We start from the raw sequence: 21045 nt of genomic DNA, 5'->3' as shown, positions 1-21045 counted from the left end.
CTTTCTGAGAGCAGTTGTGGCACTTAGCACTTGCATTGTTTCCTTAACACTTAGGTTACCTTGTATTACATGTGACCTCAACAACATGGAAGTTAGGGTAATGAACTTAATATTCTCCCTGCCCACTACATGTTGTCCACAGCTGTCATGTCCATTTGGTATTCTCTCTGTTTGACAGCCCTGTATTTATGGGTGGTCTCCCTATTCTAGTGACAGTACCTAAGCATCCTCTTTTGAACAGATGGAAGGCAGACAGAAGGCTTGACTCTGCCCTCTTCCCAACCAGCGCTTCCTCCGCTCTGCATTGTCAGCACTCTGACACTTAAAGGGCAGAGCAGTCTGGGTCATTTCTTTATCCCTCATTTGTCACTAAAATAAATACATCTGCAGTTCTTTCAGCTAAGGGAGCTCCACGCATCCCTTTCCATATATCTGGTATTTGGATCTTGCTTCTAAAATATAGTGAAAAGAAGTACCATCTAAGTGATGTCACACTCTCACCACAGACTTAGTTGGTCTTATCCTAATTTTTTAGGATGTGTCCAAGTCTTCATTGAGATATGTGACAGGTTTTTTTTTTTTTTTTAACTTAAGCTGTTCAAGACTTGATAGTAAAAGTACTCTCCTAAATTTGATTATAGCAGAGAAAAGGCAGGGACACCAGGACCTATTTTTATGCATAGGTAACTGAAATTTTGCCATAGTTATCTCCATCCCATCTTCCCTCAGCAAAGGAGTATAAAAAATTCATCCCAAAGGGTAATTTTTTTTTTTAATTGGAAGCTTATTGTTGAGGTATGTGCTTAACTCTATAAGCCCAGGGTGCTGAATTCATACTATCCGACAAGGAGACTCATGACTTCACAGTGTTGTATTAGGCAGAAGAATTTCATAAACCTTGTGAAGTAGTTATGGAAAGGTTATCTCTGGGAAGTTGTGTGTGGTGATTCTCTCAGTCTTCAGTCCATTGCAAGAATCCTGTATTAGAAAAACTAAGTAACAGTCAGGGAGAAATGGCTCAGTCAGTAAAGTGTTCGTCGTGTAAGCAGTAGGATCTGAGTTCAGTTCTCCACTTGGAAACACTGGCAGCTTCTACAGGTAAACCTTGTGCTGAGGTGGGAGAGACAGAAGTCTCCCTGGAGCTCTCTGGCCAGCTAGTCAAGCTCCAAATTGAAGTAGAAGCCTAACTTTCACTACTGGCCTCCACAGGCACTCATAAATATATAAACACATGTGCCATGCAAACACACCGCCAAAGGAAAATGAAAAGCTGCTAGAGTGTAAGAACTACAGCGCTGGGGCTCCTGTCGATCTGTTTCCCAGTTCTCCCTCTTCTGAACTGGAGGACTGTCTGCAGGAAGCATGGAGGAATGAAGGGAGTTATGCCCCTGGAAGACCTTGGGATTGAAACTGTCTTTGGAAACAGCTAGCACCCGGTGTGCACTAGTGCTGGATCTATAACTTGTGATCTTCCGGTGTCTTTCCTGTTGGCTTGAGTGGTGTGCTCAGCTGGTCCTTTTGTGTTTTCCACTAAATAGCCAGTATAGTCGGCAATTTACCTTTTTTCTCCAGGATTCTCTTCTAATTTTAGTAAATTATTCTGTGCCCCAAGATCCTTCTACCATCCCTCGTTTATCCAAGTTCCTCCTCTCTTTTCTCTGTCTCCAAATCTGGGCAGTGATTAAAGATTGATTTTTGTGAGAAAAGAAAGAAAATATTCTCTTTCTTGGTAACTTAGTACAGCTGTAATAGAAAGGTTCCAAAAGACTCTTCCTCTAGGGGCAGTGATACACGCTGAAGTGCCCCACCAACTCAACATTGCCCTTTGTCTCTCCAGACTCGGTGCTGCAGCCCTTGACATTGTTCTTGGTGGATATGACACTTGCCTTCTGTTTATTTTATGTGAGGTCTCTGGTTGACTCAGAACCTCTAAGTTCTTATTGTATACAGCTGCTCCCACCTCTGCACACTGAGCCTGTGTTACACATACTCAGAACTTTTCTCTGAGGGAAAGCAGAAAAGTTTAGAAGGCTTACTGCCATAAGGTTATGGATGTATTTACAACCCAAGTTAAAAACCACTATAGTCTGAGTACAGATTGCGTGCAGCTTTGAAAGATAGCCTAAGGTTTTCTTAAAGCCAGCACTTATTTCCTGTTTGGCCATATTCCAAACTAGACTTCTATCAGTGCCCGGTACTGTGTTTATAACCTTATCATTAGGTCATGTTTTAAAGCCTCATGTGTACCCCCACTTTACCCTTCTAGGCTGTCGGCAAGCACATATCTCATTTATCAACTGTCACCATGGATGGTGTGTAATGAATTCTTAATAATCATTGCTAGATTAATCATATTTGTTGGCGTGACTGAGGGGATAAAAGAATTTATGAACCAACCAAATCCTCATATTTTCCATCCTTGGACCAATATTGTAAGCATGTCAAAGTAGCAGCATTGGAAGATGGAAATACGTTGCAAAGCCATGGGCTACAATGACTTTGATCTTGTAGCAGCTTCAGTTCTGTATATTGTACACATACACATATTTAGGAAAATATCTTGGGCTGATACATTCTGTACACTTAGGTAATCATGTTCCCAGTTGTCTAATTAAAGAACTGCTTTACATGGTGTTAGGTAAGAGGTGGTGCTGTACTTGTCTTTAATATAATAGTACAGTAGAAAGGGCTACCCTCTCTTCCTGAGCTTTTCAGATGGGAACCCTTGGGTGTATAAGGTTATTTGTATCCTTCAGTGTCTTTTGGAGAGTCAACATGTGTCCTGGAAAATCTTTTCATTGCAGATACCTAAAAGGATCATGTCCCCAGATATTGAATCTCTTAGAACCAAGGGCCATTCCTATGAACTACACTTACATTCTTTTTTCCCAGTGTACAAGGCAAGAATCCCATTTCCACCAGGATGCTCAGTATAAAATGTCACTGTGAATCAAGCACTGTGATTAAGTCATTCTCTACTTTTTATTTATTGTATGATTATCTGATGTTTATTAATCCATATCAATATTCCTGTCATTGTTAGGCAAAAAGAGAGAGAGAAATGGCTATAAAGGAAGTTTTCCTACCCAGACAGTGGTATTCTATAACTGTAAAACAATGAGAACTTCCTGGGCAATTGTGTCCTGGGCAAGATGTGATTTGGAAGTTAGTTTCTTCCAAATTGAGTTAAAATATTGACATCAATCATGTTCTATATCCCCCAACTCTACCTAATGGTGTCCCTTACTGCAGATATCCTAATGAATTTATTTCTCTCCCATTTAGAGATAAACTATGTATACAGTCCTGATATGTATCAAGAAAACTATGGTAAGGGAAGTGAAAATTAGCCCCGTTGTTTCTTTACCCCACCCCAGAGGCCTGACTCCACAGATCTTTTCATCTGAAGAGTAACATAACTTTTTCCAAAGGATTATTTACAAAACCAAACAGGTGGCATTTCAGTTCTTCACTGGTGCTGGATGAATCCAGGCCATAGGACCCCATGTAGGTTCAGTGGTGCTAGCAAAATGTTGAGTGGTGACTAGAGTTGACTTTCCTCTTAAAAAGAAGCTGACTGCAAAGTTTCAGTGTCACAGTGATGCCCACCCCAAGAGCTGGTACACATATGTGGGCACATGCTGTTGAACTTGACTCCTTTGTCCTTCCTGCCCCTGTCAACTCTAGGTATACCACCCCCCCCCCCCATATCATTGAATGAGTAAGAAGAAATCCACTGCAGAATTGGACACGTTTGCACACAGCTAACGTTCTCATCACTTAGTACTGAGACTCTTAGGGGATACAAAGCCAGCTGGATTTGGGGGTGGGGGGCAGGACCACATTGCTCCTTACAGTATCTTTGGGGTTTTTATTCTGGACTGTAAATATAAAAAGGTTGGTATTGCTTTCTTTCTCTCCTTACCAGTCACCTTCCTCTTGGGGATCCAGATTATTGAGTTTGGTTCTCACATCTTTTTTCAAAGTCAGCAGATTAGCTAGATGCTGGGCTTTCAAGCTCTAGGTTTACAGAACAGAATTCTACATAAATCAGCTTTCATTCCTCTGAGTTCCTAGGGGACTGCTTTCAGATCCCAACACATACCAGTATCCTCAGATAGCAAACGTCTTGGTATTTGCATGTGATATACATATTCTTCCTGAAACCTTTGGGCTGATTATAATATCCGGTGCAGTGTCAGTGATGCTATATGAGTGCTTATTAGCCAGAAAAGCTTTTCAGTGTAGGTATTTTCTTTTGTTTCTAAGACAAAGTCTCCATAACCCTGGCTGACCTCAAACTCCTGGCAGTCCTCCCCCCTCCCCCCCTCAGCCTCCCAAGTGCTGGAATTACAAGTGAGTGCCAACACTTTGCTTAGCCAGATGCATTCTTTTTTTCCCAAAATATTCTCCCCCTGGTATAGGTTAAGTCCTCGGATGTGAAAGACTGTCTCTCTTCTGTGTACATCTAGTCTGGGTTGTTTCTCTTATGACACCCGGGCTGACTCTTTGGACAAATGGTATGCACTCATTATGAGTGGTGGTCTGCCCATCACACTGACTGCTCCCTTGAACTAAGTCAGTCGTTCTCAAACGTGGCTCGTGACCTCCTTGGCAAACCTCTATCTCCAAAATAACTTATATTTTGATTCTTAACAGCAGCAAAATTACAGCTCGGTGACATAACAACAAAAATTAATTTATGGTTGGTGAATCACCATAACATGAGGAATTATGTATTAAAGCATCACAGCATTAGGAAGGTTGAGAGCCACTGAAGTTGTGCCAAGCCATATGTAGTTGAGATCCAAGCCCCTTCCCTTATGTTGACAGAGGCTCTTGGCTATGTGTGTGTTGTGATGATAGAGGCAGCCTAGTAGTTAACCTTGTTCTGGTAATAGTTGGTGGAGAAGGCATCTGCATTGTTAGTTTCCAGGACATTACATCACAGATGTGGGTGAAAACAAATGGAAAACAAAGCAGGCACCTGTCAGGAGTGTTTTGCCTCTAATACAGAATGATGGAAATATGAGTAAAGCTCAAATAGAGACATCATTAATAAGATGGTTAGCAGTTATTAAGAATGCCAGAAATGCTTGAAATTAAGCTTGTTTTTCAGATCTTGCACTATTAGGAAAAGGTAGTTTACATTTTATTGTAAAAATTAATATTAAGATACTAAAATATAAGGTAAAGTGCAATGAAAATTTAGCAAATTTAGCCATTTAGCAATGGCTGCATTTTAAATCCTTTTTTGCATTGCACTTTAGTTTCTTTATTATGAATGGTAAGCAATAGTAACTTACATCATTTAAGTATTGGTAGTGGACATGGACTTAGGGCTGCATTTTGAGAAAAAAAAATCAGCACTGCTGGCCACTGGGCTAACATCTAAAGAACAGTTTGGTATAATTTAATGATAGCTTTTGGGCTGTACCTTAAGAAGAGGTTTCACTCCACAGCCCTGTTACATGAAACGCCTGACCTCATGAAAGATGCGTTGTAGGATCCTATTAAGAAAACAGTTTTCTCTTTAGCATCAGGCATCTCATTAATTCATATTTTCTCCCTGCATACCCCCAGAAGTATTTCATCACAGTGTCTGTAAAGCTCTCACAGGGTAACTTTAGTTAACACACAAGGAAAGGAGCCTCTTTGTGTCTGCACTCACAATGAGTGACTTTTGTGTCCCCCAGAGCTGGGAGAATTCTAGCTGCTGGTTGTCACCACATGACTTCTTCTGAACTATCTCCATATATTTCTTTCTCTGAAGTTACCATATTATATGTGCCATTTATATTAGCAGAGCTAAAGAGATGGATAAGTAATTGCGTGGAAATTTAAAGCCCTGACTCACATCAAAGAAGATTGTAAAACATGAAAGTGGGAAGGCATCAATGAGGCCGCAGATGGCCGTCAAGCTGGTAACCGAGGGCCACTGTTTGAGAGGCTCCTTGGTACTGTTTAAGTAAGCCTCAGCCTCACCCAGCATTTTCTCCGCTTTGACCAATTAATTCATCCTTCACACAAGTCTCCTAAGGAAATAATCTGACTTGGTAGTGATAATTCATGTCCATCACCAGGTGGTGGGAAGCCGTGGGAAATCAGAAACAGCCTGTGTGTATCTCTTTCTGGTCTTTTTTCCCAAGGGATCAATTGTTGTGAGTGTAATAAGAAAATCTTGTGAGTAGATTGTCCTAGATGCTTTCTAATATTGCCACTAAGCATTAGCTCAAAAGGGGGAAAATCTTAATGGCTCCTGAAGTCACAGAAAAAGAGTGCTGTGGTTTTGGTCTTGGGTCTCATGTGGTGAACTCTGGGCCTGCCCTTGTGTCCAGCGTCCAGCCCCTTGGCCAGGCACTAAGGCCATGGATGGGGCTGGAGGTCACTTCAGGAGCAGCTTGTGCTTGGGAAGGGAATGACTTAGGGAAAAACAAAATGGCCAGGTGTAGTAGCTCATGTCTTTAATTCCAGCACTCAGGAGACAGGCAGTTGGATCTCTGTGAGTTCAAGCCAGACTGGTCTACATAAGTGAGTTCCAGAACGGCCAGAGAGACCCTCTCTCAAAGCAAGCAAACAAACAAGAAAAAAAAGTAAAAGAAGTAGAAAAAGAGGGTGAATTCAATGAAAAGTTCCCAATGATTTTCATAAACAAAAAAAAAATTTTTGTTATTGTTTTTTATAAATGTCTGTTTTCAGAGGCCGGCTTTGTCCCGACAGTTCTTTTGGCTCCCCTTGGTTTTGGATAACGGTCTCCACTGTCACTGTCCTGTGTTTTCCAGCTCTGTGCTCCCCTTGCTCTCTATCTTGTCACTCGTTCTTTCAATCAGTCTTTCTTAAATCCAGTGAAATTAGGTTGTTTAAATGTCCTTCTCAACTAAGATTTAATTTTCTGACCTAAATATCTTGGAATTCTGCCTTTTCTTATTTTTGCCTAATAGTGGTGTTTTCCTTCAGCAGGCATGAAAGCAGTCATAAAAGTCAATTGCTGATTCTGAGATTATATGAAGGCTGCTCACAATGCATATTTGAGATGTCTTTGAAGCCCTTTTTCTGAATGGAAGGTGCCAGGGCTTGTGCTTTATGGCCTTCTGATGTTGGATAGTAATCTCATTTAGCATCTTCCCGAGTGAAAACAGTGCATTAGGACAGCATAACGTGCCCTGCAGATCAATACAGAGGCAGATCTGCACTGTTCAGATGAATCCAAGAGAAATGGACCTGAGTCTACAGAGGAGCTTGGGCCCAATTATGCGCTGTTTTTTCTCCCTCTCTGCATCTAGTCATCAATATGGGTTAAAATGTATACAAAAAGGATTTCAGATGATGGCCACACGGAGAGAACAGACTGCCAGACAGGAAATCAAGGGCTTGGAAGCGAGTACTAATATTGATTTGTGGTGATAAAAGTATATTTTGATACACTTCAAACCATAAATAACTTGAGGACTTGAACCTTTATGACTGAGGGCTCAGCTCAGGGTCAGTGCTTATGTGTGTGTGCTTTGCACTGCTACTTTCTAAAGAGGGAGCGACATTAATGAGCTACCTGTTACAATAATCTTAAGAGAAAAATAAATACATATACATGTATATACATAAACATGTGCATGCATGCAAACTTGTGTGTGTGTGTGTGTGTGTGTGTGTGTGATATGCGTGCATGCTGCGTGTGTGTTACTAGTGAAGGAAGGCCATGGTCTGCTGAGGCCTGTTTTTGTCTCCTCTCCACCTTTCCTCTGCCTCTGGACCTCGATGTGTTAGAGATGTGGTCAGCTGTCAGCACTAGGACAGAAGCTCAATAGCTCAGCTCTCCTGTGTGAATCGTTAGCATTGTCAGCCATGGATTTGCTGCATTCAGCTGAACTCATGCTTAATCATATTTTATTCAACATTTACCAGAGATGAGTCTTGCTGTCGTCGGCTGGTCAGTGGTTTTCTGAGGCTGCGCTTCTGGAAGTATAGCTGACTTCTTTTTGAAGCTGATGTTCATTTATTGGGGATTAGGGAAGCTCAGGTCCAGAAAAATCCACAGATATACAGAGCATCGAAGGCTTAAAAGAATTGAAACCCCTGGCACTGGATTTAAATTTTGATCTCAGGTATTAGACAAAGAAATAAAATAATGAATGAAAAAGTAAAAACTGTTGTGCAAAATCTTTTTCTCTGTATGTCTGCTTTCTTTCTGGGGTAGTGGGAAAAAGATTGCCCCAGGGACAGTCATGTGGTTTTCATTTCTACTCCAGCAAAATATATATTAGTTTATAGTGTTGGGTTAAGTAATGAGGAGACAAACTGTCACCTAAGGGTCTGCTTATTGATGGGAAATATTCCCCCTATGTTCTCCGGGGCTTTTTTTTTTAGAACCCATTAAACTTAAAATAATGCTACTTCAGAATAGTATGGTAATTCCAAATTCAGATTTCAGAGACTGAACTGATTAGACTGGAAGCATTTTTTATTAAACAAACTAATCTTTTAAAAAAAATCCAAATTCATTGATTAATGATCATTTTGCATATTTTCTCTCTCTGTGGTTAGTCTTTGTACCTCAAGTTCTGCTGCCATACAACCAAGAATATTTTCTGTCTATAATTTATCTGGCTTATTGTTTTCAAGTGTGTATTATAAACTATGTGGAAATATTTATGTTTGGCATGCCATTTTCACTGAGAGAAATCCTACTAAAATCTGAGACTTGTAAATACAACTGCGGAAGTTTAACCTGGGGGATTTTTAGATGTTTACCCTTTTTCCCCCCATTCAAGAAGCCTGTTGTATGACTTCTATAAAAATTTTCCAAGACGAACAGTGAAGGTCACAAAGAAAACAAGAAACATTTCCTTGGAATTTACATTCTAGTAAAAGTAGCTGGTGAATTACACTAGATTATTGTATGGTCCATGACGTGGGCAGCGTGAAATGTGAGCACAGGGTCCTCCCTAAAGGGAGGAGAAAAACAGTGAGAGTTGTTCAAAGGTTACATGTGTTCAGCTTTGAAAGATGTGTAGGTGGTTTTCAGTTACATAGGAAAGGTGGGAATTTGGGTGCCAAGTATTTTCTAGCTTGTGACCGACCACAGGTGTGAGATCGTCATTGACCCCTCAGTATGATTTCGTCAGGCGCAGCAGTGTACGGTGTCCGACAAGGGCTAACAGCAGGCAGGAACCTGACCATAGCTCTGCTGCCCTTGTACTTCATTTAAGAAGCAATAGAGAGACTGACTTGAATCGATGGATTGACAAAGAACTTTCTAGATGACCTGTGGATGCAGGGAGAGGGCTGGGACTGTAGACACAAAGACCAGAGGTCATTGCCTGGATCTAGGAAGTCCTTTGAATTTCAGAGGTGAGTATGGAAGATCAGGATGCAGGGACCAGATCTTCATGACCTGCTAGCTGTGGGTATGCCAGAAGAAGTTGGGACTGGCGGATTTCTGACTTGCCAGACCAAGCTGTAGAAAAAGATCCCTGGTGTCATTTGTAGGACATGGGCTTATATGTTTTATATAACCTTTAACCTTGACCATTAATGAGAATGCCTTGTCTCAGTTTTCCTCATTTTTTGTTTCCAGGCGGTATGAATATCATCCAGTGTGTGCAGATCTGCAGACCAAAATCCTCCAGTGTTACCGTCAGAACACCCAGCAGACCCTCAGCTGCTCCGCTCTGGCTAACCAATACATGCACTGTGTCAACCATGCCAAACAGGTGGGTGTGCGAGCTGGCTGGGGCACCTGAAAAGTAGAAAGCTAGTCATCCTGGGCAGTGGTAAGGACCCAATGGGTGGGAAAGCTTTCTAGACTCAACTAGTCCTCCTCGTCTAGAGTCTCTGAAGTCACTGGTTTTGTCCATAATCTCTATCCATTTCACTGTCAGAAGAGTCCAGATTCTAGCTAGGCCTAGTGGCTTAGGCCCATGATCCCAACTTCTGGGAAGGGTAGGGCAGTTCAGGGACAGCTACAGAGTGAGTTCAGGACAGTCTGGACAATGTCATGAGACCGTGTCAAAGTAAAAGTAAGAATGGATGTGTAACTCAGTGGTAGGGTGCTTGCCTAACATGCTCAATACCCTGGGTTCAAGTCCCTGTGAAGAAGAAAGAGTTCAAGCGCTCCTGAGCTCTCCTTGTATTTATGTGCAGGAGAAAAATATATTTAAAAATATGCTTAATTGCTCTAACCCTATCACTTTAGTGATCCCAGTGGTCTTATCCTCATGGTGATGTCTCATATCCCTAAACCACTGTTCAAAGCTAGCATAGAAGAAGGCTTTAAACAAAAAGCCAGCACACGTGAAGTTCATAGTAGGAATACGTCTTGTAGAAATAAGAGAAACCTACTCCTCTGTCACTAACCATTCCCCCACCAATTCGTAGAGGCTATTATTTGATCAGGAAAAGGAGACTGAGTCATACTTAGGAATGATTTTCCTCCTTTTGCATGCTTCACTTGACCCTTCATAACTGCATATTATGACACTCATAGGATGCATGTTTTCTCTAATTTATATGCTTTAGAAACCTATGATAATCCAACAACAGTCTCATCAGGTCACACAGTTACTTTGCAGTGGGTACATGTGGTTTGAAGAAGCACAAATTGTTGGAAACTTGGTTCTTTCTGCCGATGATCTCCCTAGAGTTGACCTTCTCACCCATCTCAATCTAGTGTTTGAGGCCCAGTGTGCTCCTGTTAAAAACAGTACCACTTAGTATAAATTTCCAATACTCCATAAATACCTGAAGGGAGGGGAGCTATTGTCTGGGTATCTTGGAAATAACAGTAACATTAAGTAGAAAAAATGTAATCAAAATTAAAAGCCTGTTTTCTTGAAAAGCCTCATGGCTTGCTTCTGTCTGTTCCTTGCCTGTAGCAGCACTTGCATAGCTGAGTATCTGCCAGGGTTCTTTGAAACCTGAGGTAAAGAGGTTGAGGTAAAGCTGCTAATGTTAAGGTAGTGAGTATTGTTTGTCACAAAAGCTCGGATGAGTTCTTAGCAAGCCCACAGCCTTCAGCAGCAACCACCTGAACCTTTGGGACTTGTAGGCCTTCTACTGTGATAATAAAGACTTGTGAAGTTGGACTGAGTCATTGATAGAAAGGTACATGCTTCTAGAGTGGTGTTTGACACCGGTGTCTATTTCCAGAGTGATTTCTGGTATTGCTGAAGTGGCAACACCAAAGGCCTTGGAGCATTGGCTCCATCCACCCTGCCTGGTGAGGTCATGTTGAATCACATTTAGTCCCATGGTGTCCTGTTTATGGAATAAAAAAAAAGCTGTTATTGCAACAAGGTCACATATGACACATAGTGCTGTAAGGGGAAAATCAGGCAGGTCTGGGTTTGGAGCTATCTCTTAATAGGTCTATCTCTTACTAGGTCTATGACCTTGAGCCTTGATTTCTCTCATTAGTTAACTGAGTGATGTTGTGATGTTTCATTCATGTACAGTATTAAGTACACCCATGTTTTTCCCAAATTCAGGATCATCATTTAGGAAAACCATGAAATTAGACTAGTAATTCCTTCCCAGTTACTTCCCAGCCTGCTGAGGTTCCTTCCTTACAGCCAGTCTGTTCAGAGTGGCTAACACTTCACAGCTCTGTATTAAGCTATTTGGAAGTGAATGGAAACCAAGCAATATCAAAAAGATTAGAGTCTTGCCATAGATTGGACAGCACTAAGATATCAAGAACCATGAAGCATTGACCCTTTCCTCTCCTTAAGCCATAGGATATCAAGGCCACCTCACACCCACTCTCACTTGTTTTTATGACAACCTGAGATGTAAATAGAAATGGTTCTTTCATCAATCCTCAGCCGAGAGCATTGACATCTACAGAAGTCACGATGGTAAATCTAACAACTAGTTCAAGATGCACCCTACCATCAAAACAAAACAAAAATGTTAAGAATAAGTTAAGTGATCTTTGTTCTTTGAACAGGTGAAAAAAGACATCCATCATCCACAAATACAGAATGAGGCAGTGAGGGGAAGTGAGAGCAGACATGTCGAGTTGAAAGAAAGGCTCCTGCAATGTTAATAGAGTCTCTAGGTCACACGTAGGGCATGAGATGATAGTGTCCATGATCAAAGGGGCTGCTTGGCCTGTGCCCTGAAAGGCCACACCATGTTGGCTTTAGGGACGTGGTGTCTCTGCATTGACAGCACCTATCATTCTTTGATACAAGCTGTCCTTTCACTCCCCGTGAAGATAGTCTAACCTCAGGACCCCAATTCTGCCCCCTTGGTAGAAGGAAGCTTTTTAGTATCAGTGTCTTCCCTGCCTAGCGTACAGCTCCAGGTGGTCCAGCTCCCTTCACTTTGCCTTCAGTTAGGTCCAGACATACTAGGCATGTAACAGGACAGCAACCCATTAGGTCCCGTTCCGTTTCCGACACTGCAAGGGTTTCCCCTGTGGGATAATCACAGAAGTCCACTCCACTTTTGCATGACTCATAACGTTGGGCTCTCACGGGTCCCTGGGGTGCTGTTCTGAAGACTAATAGATTTTACTGGTAGGAAAACTTCCGGATGTTCCTTACCCTTGCTGTTCCTTTCTTATTCATCCACTTGCTGACATTAATCTTCAGCGGTTCTTAAACAGTTCCTTGTGGGTTGACATGAGACATTTAGACTTACTGTCAGTGTATTAAGTTATGTATTTTTCATGGAGGTAAAAAAAACAACACTAAATTGCTCTAATATAATTTTTCAGTTGTAAAAGCTATTGGCTAGGTTTAAGTACAGCATTTAAAAAGGAGCCTCACTTGACATACACTGTGCCTCTCCCATATCTGTTTAACCTGCTAACTTTCTAAATTCCCCAATAACTAATGACCTCTTCTTGACAGTAAACCCTGGTTCCCATTCGGTTTTGCTGCAGCTGACTTATATGCGACTTTGTAAACAAGGAGAAGAATGGGGAATCCAAGAATAAATGATGCCCAAATGTCCCCGAAATATTTTTCTTCTTTTCTTCTTTTTTTTTTTTTGAGACAGTTGTGTGTGTGTGTGGCCTCAGATTCCTAGAGATCTGCCTGCCTCTGCATTCCATGTGCTGGGACTAAAGGGGCTCAGTGCTGTACCTGGCTCTCCAGTTTCTAGTTTTTAAAGTGAAAGAGGGCAGGATGAGCATTGCCTCTCTTCCCTGTAACATTCCACTGCCTTAACGTTTAGTTGGGAGGCAAGAAATGTAAGCATTTTAGCTTCCCCCCCCCCCAGCCCTGTTACTTTGCACAAAAAAAAAAAAAAGCAAATAAATTAATGGGATTCTCATGGAACATTCTGTGCACCTGGGGGTAGAGTTACCAGACCATTCATGGTGATCACAACTTCAGGTTTTGTTTGTTTGTTTGTTTGTTTGTTTTTTGTTTTTTCCCCTTGGTGAGCTAAGGGTTTGAAGCTCTACCTATATAAGGTCTGATTCTGTGTTTGTTGTGGAGAGCAAGAGGTAGGTATAAGTCAAGGGGATGGTCTGTTTAGTGATAGCACCCTCTTTCTGAGGTTTCTGGGTCTAGTGCCTTACCTCATGAAGTTTGCTGTCAATCACCCTTGAGACTAACTAGTCTACTGCTGTGTAGCCTCAGCTGCCTACCCTGTTCTCAAGTTCACATTCCTAACATGCATGATTTGATGACCAGGAGAGGCTAGAAACAGTTCATAGTTTCTCGAGTCAGTAAAGTAAAAAAACAGCTATTCCCAACCTGCCTGCCAGCTAATAAACTCCATTACAAAATGCAGGTGCCTTAGCCAGCTCTGGGCCCCTAGTGTACTGTGGTGCCTCGCACTCTATGAAGTATAGTCCATGGGAGGTGAGGGACTCTGAAGGTGCAGTAAGAGTACAGGATAACAAAACCAGGACCAACCGTTCCTCCTGGGCCTGGGGTCCACAAAGGCTTAAAGTCAGAGGATGTGGAAGTCACAGGTCCATAAGCTATACAGAGACTTAAATTATAGCATGGGCAGTAGTAGGCTGATAACCGAGCAGCTTTTCCATTGAGACTTGATCTTCCTGCTAAGCTGCTGTGATCAGAGAGTGCCTTGACTACAGAGAGAATGCCAAGTCAAGACTGACCAGTAAAGCTAGCTAGATCTCAAAATCATACTTCCCAAAACTAATGTCCATAGTCCTCTCATTTATAAACTATAAATGAAATCTCTGATATTGGCTATTTCCAAAATAGAAGACTACAAGATTATCATGTATGGAGGAATTTGTCCAGGGAAAATTTGTCAGGGACACTGTATTTTACCTCCCCTGTAATTTGGATTTATGTTCAGCTAGGCTTCAAAATGTTCCCCTATTATTTTGAGCCTGAAAAGGTCCTAGAAACATAGAAATATCTGTTACTTGGGAATCCTGGCTCTTGCATAGGGAAAATACGTAATGCCAGAGCAGGCTGCTTCGTGGCTGTGTGAGGATGAGTTCTCTGTAACATGTCGGCCAGGCTCTTGGAGCTGGAGGACTTGGAGATCATCATCAACCCCACCCTCATCTTTTCTTTTGCCAGTTCCAGAGTGGGCATGTACCATACTTAGCAGGGCACATTGCCTGCTCTGCATTTAAACCCAGGAGGACACAGACATGTTCGAACTCACAGGCTCTGAAACTTATTTACATTGTGCTTGACCAACCTCCCCCTTAAGGATTCTGATTGGAAGATTAGAAGTGAGTCTCGAGCATCCCAAACATGCACCAAATTCTGCAGGGTCTGTCTGGTTTTCTTCATGACAAGGCACATCACTGTCACTAGCTACCAGTCCAGGCTACCTAGGAGAAGTCTAAAGTCACTATACCTAGGAATGCATTTAAATTTAGCTCTGAAGCAGATGGGAAGCTTGGGAGAAGGCAGAAACCACTCCAGTAGAAGTACTCTATCTTGTGACCACTGAAGCAGAAGTCCATGCTGGGGGGCAGACACCCCCTCACTCACAGTAGGTGCCAAAAGAGAACTGGGCCTGTTATGCACGCTACAGTTCAGATCCCCAGAATCCCCTAGGATGAGAAGCCCTTCTAGTATAACAGAAAGTACAAAGGCAAATCAAGGGCAGCCTGTGAGGAGGCCTCTAGTGATGGTGTTTATTGTGTTCCCTGAATTCTCTATTGTTGCTTAATGGTTGGATGGCTGCACCCAGCATGGTCTTGCTCCTTCTGTGGGGCAGAGGCTCATCAAGCTTGAAGCTGTCTGAGCAAGTTGAGTTCCAAACTTTTGGTGTCCCCTAAGCCCTGCCCATCCTAGGGATCTATTTCACACTTTCTTTCTGAGAGAAATACTTTGCTTTATAACATTTTCCCTTATTTTTAAAAAAAAAGTTGGATTTAATATAAGAAATATTACCATGGATTTTCATTTTTCTTAATAGGTATTTCCCAGAGCTCATTTTTCTAAAAATTTGAGCTGTAGTCTGTCACTGTTTTGTCTACTTCTGTGGCAAGTTGTATAAACAGTTAATTATTTGTATGTTGATTTGAATGTCACACAGAGACATGGATGATATGAAATGAGATCCAGGCAAAGTTCATTGGTGTCTCCTACAAAACCAGGAAGGACAAAGCATAACCCTGACTGGAGGGAACACACCAAAACCAAAACTAGTTAGATCATCAGACTTCTGGATCTTGAAACCCAGCTGGCAGGCAACACTGCTTCTTGGAAGCTGAACTGTAGGATGTTCTTCCTCTCACCCACAGTCCCCTCATTGACCTTCCCCATCACAAATCTGCCCTCTCCTAAGTGAAAACTCAGTCAGGCTATGCCTGACTCAGGACCTGCTGCTGTGTTAGTCCTCCTGCCCATAAAATAGAAAAGCCTTCCCCTGCCCACACCTAATTCTACTGAGTCTGAAACCTCAGGGAGAGCTAGGTAGGGACACACACTCTGGGTGGTCTCTTTTAAAATCCCATTGTCTCTCTAATGATTACTTAGCAATACAGGGTTGCTTTTAAACCTACTGAGACAGCCAGTGGCTGTTCACTGCTAGTCAGCCTCTAAGAAAGCTGAGATCCAGGAACTGAAGATGGCTGTGGAACAAAAATATTTAAGAAAAGTGCTTGAGATCATTTTACTAAGTGGAAATGACACGCTCCCTTAGGTCTCCAGGGGCACTGACAGAGAGAGTTCTTCAGTGGCTGGAACTGAAAGAGATATCAGAAAAGAGCAGTGCTGATTCCTGAACCAGTCACTCCTTCTGGTAATTTACGCAGCTGTTTACAGAAGGCGTTTCTGCAGACCCAACTATGTGAATGAGGAGCAGCAGTGAGGAATTCTTTCTCCACATTAAGATTAAGTGTTAGCATTTCCTTAAATGAAAGCAGCGGGTTTTTTAATATAGCTTGCCAAGTTTCTTCATTCTTTAGGGAATTTCCTATGTTAATTTATGCAGTGTTAATTTATGCGGTGTTGAAATTCAACCCAACAGCATCCAGATACCAAAGATTCAGAGCTTATGGGACAGCCTGTGAGGTGCGGTGTAGCCCTGTCAGTCCTGGGGCTCCCTCCAACCAAAGGCCCTGGCTCTAGCTTTCAACGGGTCTCATCACACAGCTGTGATAGAGTAAGAGCACAGAATGTTTATCGGTTTATTCATCTTTTTAAAATCCCAACTTGATGCTGTATTTGTTAATGTCTCCGACAGCAGTGAAGCGGTTTTGTACCACCTCTGCCACCCTTTGGTAGCAGCTGAGTGCAGTGTGACAGCGGGTTTATAGACTAGCCCGCAGCTTCCCTCTGTTCCCTCATGTCTCCAGAGAGAGACACACAAACCCACTGAGCCATTACACTGTGTCTGAGGGATTAGGAGTTCAATACATGTAGCAGGGCATGCTGAACGTGCGGACAGAGGGTGGAGTGTCTGTATTCTCCCGGTCTGATCTCCATTCCAGCCAGGGTCCAGCTTGTCCTTCTGCAGGGAAGTATAGCACTGCTGGCATTCCACTGAAAATTACTCATCTGTAATTGCTTAGGGTTGAAGAGAAAACAGTGGCTAAAAGGATCCATCAGCCTTCAGAGAACCCCTTAACTCTGGCTTCATTGTGTTCCACTAGCTGCAGGTTATGTCACAATGCAGAAAAGAGGCGTGTTGTCACTTGGCTATGTAGTGACCCATAGTGAACCATGGATCCAGACCAGGCAGATGCCACAGTGCTTAAGGCTCCCGTTGATGCATTCAGAAATACATGAAACCTATCAACACACACACACACAATGCAGAGCAACCATAGAGTATCACTCAGGGGTCACTTTCCCCTGAAACAAGGAGCCCTAGGTGGGCTCCTATAGATCTGACTTCCGTTGTACATAAAAAGAGGCACTGGGCATTTACAGAGCCCCCACCTTTATAATTGGAGACTTGCACAGATCAAGACACGAAAAGCTGAGCCTAGAAGAAACCCCATGGCGCTGACAATGGTGGGCAGGGTCTGACTTGGGAGGTTGGCTGTTGTATTTCATCCACAAAGCCAGCACTGGTTGTGGTGCACTTGAAAGGAGCCTCATGCAGTACGCGTGCGTTCTCCTGTCCGCTCCACCAAGTGGGGCTTTTGCTTCTTCAGCTTTGTCTACATTTGTCTAGTCCTGTGTTTTCCTAACTTCCTGTTAACTAAGGCATCTTTTCTTCCCACTCCCATTTTTCTCACTAGCCTGCCTGCCTTTGATGCTGTATTTGTTAATGTCTCCAACAGCAGACCACTTAGAGACCTATAATCACAGACCGTCTGTCCACCCTTTGTTTAGAGGGCCGTTCGTCTTTCCACTCTTTGTTCTCTGTGTTCCCCACTGTCTTCGTCCTTAAATCATTTGACTTTTGACCTTTGTTTCCAAACCTGTAACTTCTTTCTACTGGTTACTGTAGGAATGCCTCATCCAAAATCAGCTCACAGACCCCAAGCGTAATTTATCTTCTTTGTTTGCAAAGTGTCCCCTCCCACACTCTGTCACTACAGGTCAACCCAAACCCCTCTTCCCTCTTTTCCTCTCTGGGCTTCTTGTGTCTGTGTTTTCATGGTCCACCCTTGCTTGGTTTCCAGTCCAATCTGCTGGGTCTTCCTGCCTCCACGCTCCGCTCTATTTAGTTCACTGTGCCAAGGACGTGGTTCAGTTTAATAAGTGCCATTCTCCTGTTTAAGACGCATTTGTTGGATACCCAGGTGTTTTCAGTGGCCAGCAGGAAGCTTGTCCACCTCATGTCCATTCTGGCACTGCCTTCTCATTCTTACCCAAGCTGATCTCTTCTTGACTCTTAACTGCCACTGCTGCACCATCTGCTGAACCCACAGCCCCAATTCCTGTCTGTATTCTGACTACCCTGAGATAGTATGCAGTGCCCTTCTTCCCTGTCTCAGCTGCACAGAAAGGCCTTTCCTGGCCCTGAATGCAACAGGAACAGAAACCTTCCTATGCATGCTTTGCTCCATGGGAGGGTTTTGTTGTGTTTTTTAACCGTATATGTGTGTTTCTTAATAAACCTTAGTATATACCTAGCAAAATAAGTAAAAAGTAGCAAATTATTACCATGCTGTGTTAGGGTTTTAGTGTGTGAACAGACACCATGACCAAGGCAACTCTTATAAGGACAGCATTTAATTGGGGCTGACTTACAGGTTCAGAGGTTCAGTCTATTATCAAGGTGAGAATATGGCAACATCCAGACAGGCACGGTGCAGAAGCAGCTGAGAGTTGTACATCTTCATCTGAAGACTACTAGGAGAAGACTGGCTTCCAGGCTGCTAGGAAGAGGGTGTTAAAGCCCAAGCCCTAGTAACACACCTACTCCAACAAGGACACGCCTCCTAATAGTGCCACTCCCTGGGCCACGGGTATATGGGATAGCTTTCCCATAGCTCTTAACTAAGTGCAGTGAGGACTTAGCTGGAGAGACTATGGGGACCATGAGGACAGGAGGAAGACACGGCTACAGGCCTCACTTGCACTCTTATACGTGGCTTCAAAACTAAAAGGGAGATGGCTGTTTTTTTATTCTTAAACGATTTATAAGAATGGGGAAGATATTCCTCCTCCTGCCCTAGCTGGTTATAGTTCCCTCTGCTGGTTCTTATTCACCATCCTCATTCCCATTACAACACTTGTACAGTTTGTGAAGAGGTCTGCCTGTAGTATTGCTGGGGGCTGTGTAGACTTGACATCTGCATTCTGCCCAGAGTCAGCTGGAATCTCTGGGTATAGGCTTGGTTCATAGATGAGAGCCTTTGGGTTTAACTGCTACACTGTGTTCCTCCTACTCCACACTGTCTCAGCAAAATGTCCATTTCCAGATGCCACAGCACCTTCCCCCATTTTCCAGGCCATTCCTCTCAGATGCTGATGAGTGAGTGGGTCATTGGAGATTCAGGCAGACCAGAGAGGATCTTCCTTGGAGTCTTGGTAGGGAAGCATACTCTTTGTCCCATGGGTTGGAAGTCAGTGTTTGAAAAGCACTGTAATCATCCTGTAAATGGTTCCTGTGCTTGTTTGCTCTTGCCTGTGGTAGTGGAACTTACATTTCTATTTCTCTTGCAGAGCATGATGGAGAAGGGAGGCTAAAGCTACCCTGAGAGCGTGCAAGCTCCTTCAACGTTAATTCCAGAGGTGGAACATTTTTTTCTTTTCCTAGTATGAAAATGACCCAATTAAAGAGAAGACCACTAAAGACAGACAGGCACTGGAAATGGACTCAACGGAATCATACGTGTTTTTGATCAACAGTTTTAAAAGCCATGGTCTAGATCAGCGATCAGTCATCAGAGAACACTTTAAGTGTTAATGAAACCACAAAATGAATAAAAGAGAAAGGCCGTCCACCCCACCTTTTTGTACTGTCTTTCCAACTTCTACTGACATAAAATGTTCACTTCACTCCAGGCTCCATCCAGCATGTAGTGACTTCCACTCTGAGAAAGCTGGGAGGAGGGACAGTAACCTATTTCAAATGGAGAGGCATCAAGAAGGCACTGGGCTGGGGCAGCAGTGTACACTTGCCTGGGCAGTGGGGCCTGGGCGTGCTCTTCTCAGTATAGGAGCTAATTCATTGTAACTTATGATGATCTTTCAAGAAAGACAGAAAGGAGAGAAAATGTACCTCTTTTACTGGAATAATGTTTATGATTGCAGGTAAAATAAGGCATTTTTGTCAATATAAAGGCAACCTTGGCTTGTTCAACCAAGTAGTGAATACTGACAACTTCACTCACTATCAATAATAAATATATTTTCTGACTAAGACTGGCATTTGAACTGGGGCCTCATGTGTTCCTCTGGCTGGAGTAGGTCTGGGTGGGCGGGTCACGTGACTCACATTGCTGCCAGTTTGCATTCGTGCTAGGGTTCTCCTGTTGCAGGGCCAGCCAGGCCAGCCAGGCAGTGACCTGCAGCATGCCTCCCACATAGGAGCAATCAGTAAGATTTTACATGTCGCATGAACCTTCCTTTCTTTGGCATGACTTAAAGTCTTCTGCATGGGGCCAGAGACAGTAGGTAATCTTTTTGTTTGTTTGTTTGGTTGGTTGGTTGGTTTTTTTTGAGACAGGGTTTCTCTGTGCAGTCCTGCTGTCCTGGAACTCACTCTGTAGACCAGGCTGGCCTCGAACTCAGAAATCCACCTGCCTCTGCCTCCCAAGTGCTGGGATTACAGGTGTGCGCCACCACGCCCGGCGTAGGTAATCTTTCTAAGGCCCTTCTGACTCTGCCATAATCTGAAGGTGCTAAAAAAAAAAAAAAACTCCTGGGCATATACCCAGAGGATTCCCCAGCATGTAATAAGTATACATGCTCCATTATGTTCATAGCAGCCCTATTTATAATAGACAGAAGCTGGAAAGAACCCAGATGTCCCTCAACGGAGAAATGGATACCAAAAAATGTGGTATATATATACACAATAGAGTACCATTCAGCCATTAGAAACAATGAATTCATGAAATTCTTAGACAAATGGATGGAGCTGGAGAAGAACATCATACTAAGTGAGGTAACCCAGTCTCAAAAGATCAATCATGGTATACACTCATTGATAAGCGGATATTAGCCTAGAAACTTGGAATACCCAAGA

General features: G+C 42.9%; 1 protein-coding gene across 2 annotated transcripts in view; it reads left to right on the top strand.

The window, feature by feature from the left end:
• Window positions 1-20217, top strand: part of Chchd3 (coiled-coil-helix-coiled-coil-helix domain containing 3) — a 257801-nt gene extending 237584 nt beyond the window's left edge. For both annotated transcript variants that reach the window (XM_052173400.1, XM_052173401.1), the window contains 2 exons: window positions 9575-9710; window positions 19518-20217. In XM_052173400.1, the coding sequence (XP_052029360.1) occupies window positions 9575-9710; window positions 19518-19541 (160 nt within the window). In that variant the 3' untranslated portion in view covers window positions 19542-20217. The remainder of the gene's footprint in view (window positions 1-9574; window positions 9711-19517) is intronic.
• Window positions 20218-21045: the final 828 nt, after the last annotated feature.

Source organism: Apodemus sylvaticus, chromosome 2 (assembly GCF_947179515.1).
Source record: "Apodemus sylvaticus chromosome 2, mApoSyl1.1, whole genome shotgun sequence".
NCBI lineage: Eukaryota > Metazoa > Chordata > Mammalia > Rodentia > Muridae > Apodemus > Apodemus sylvaticus.
Note: the sequence above shows the minus strand (reverse complement) of the source record. Positions and strands in the feature narration are given on the sequence as shown.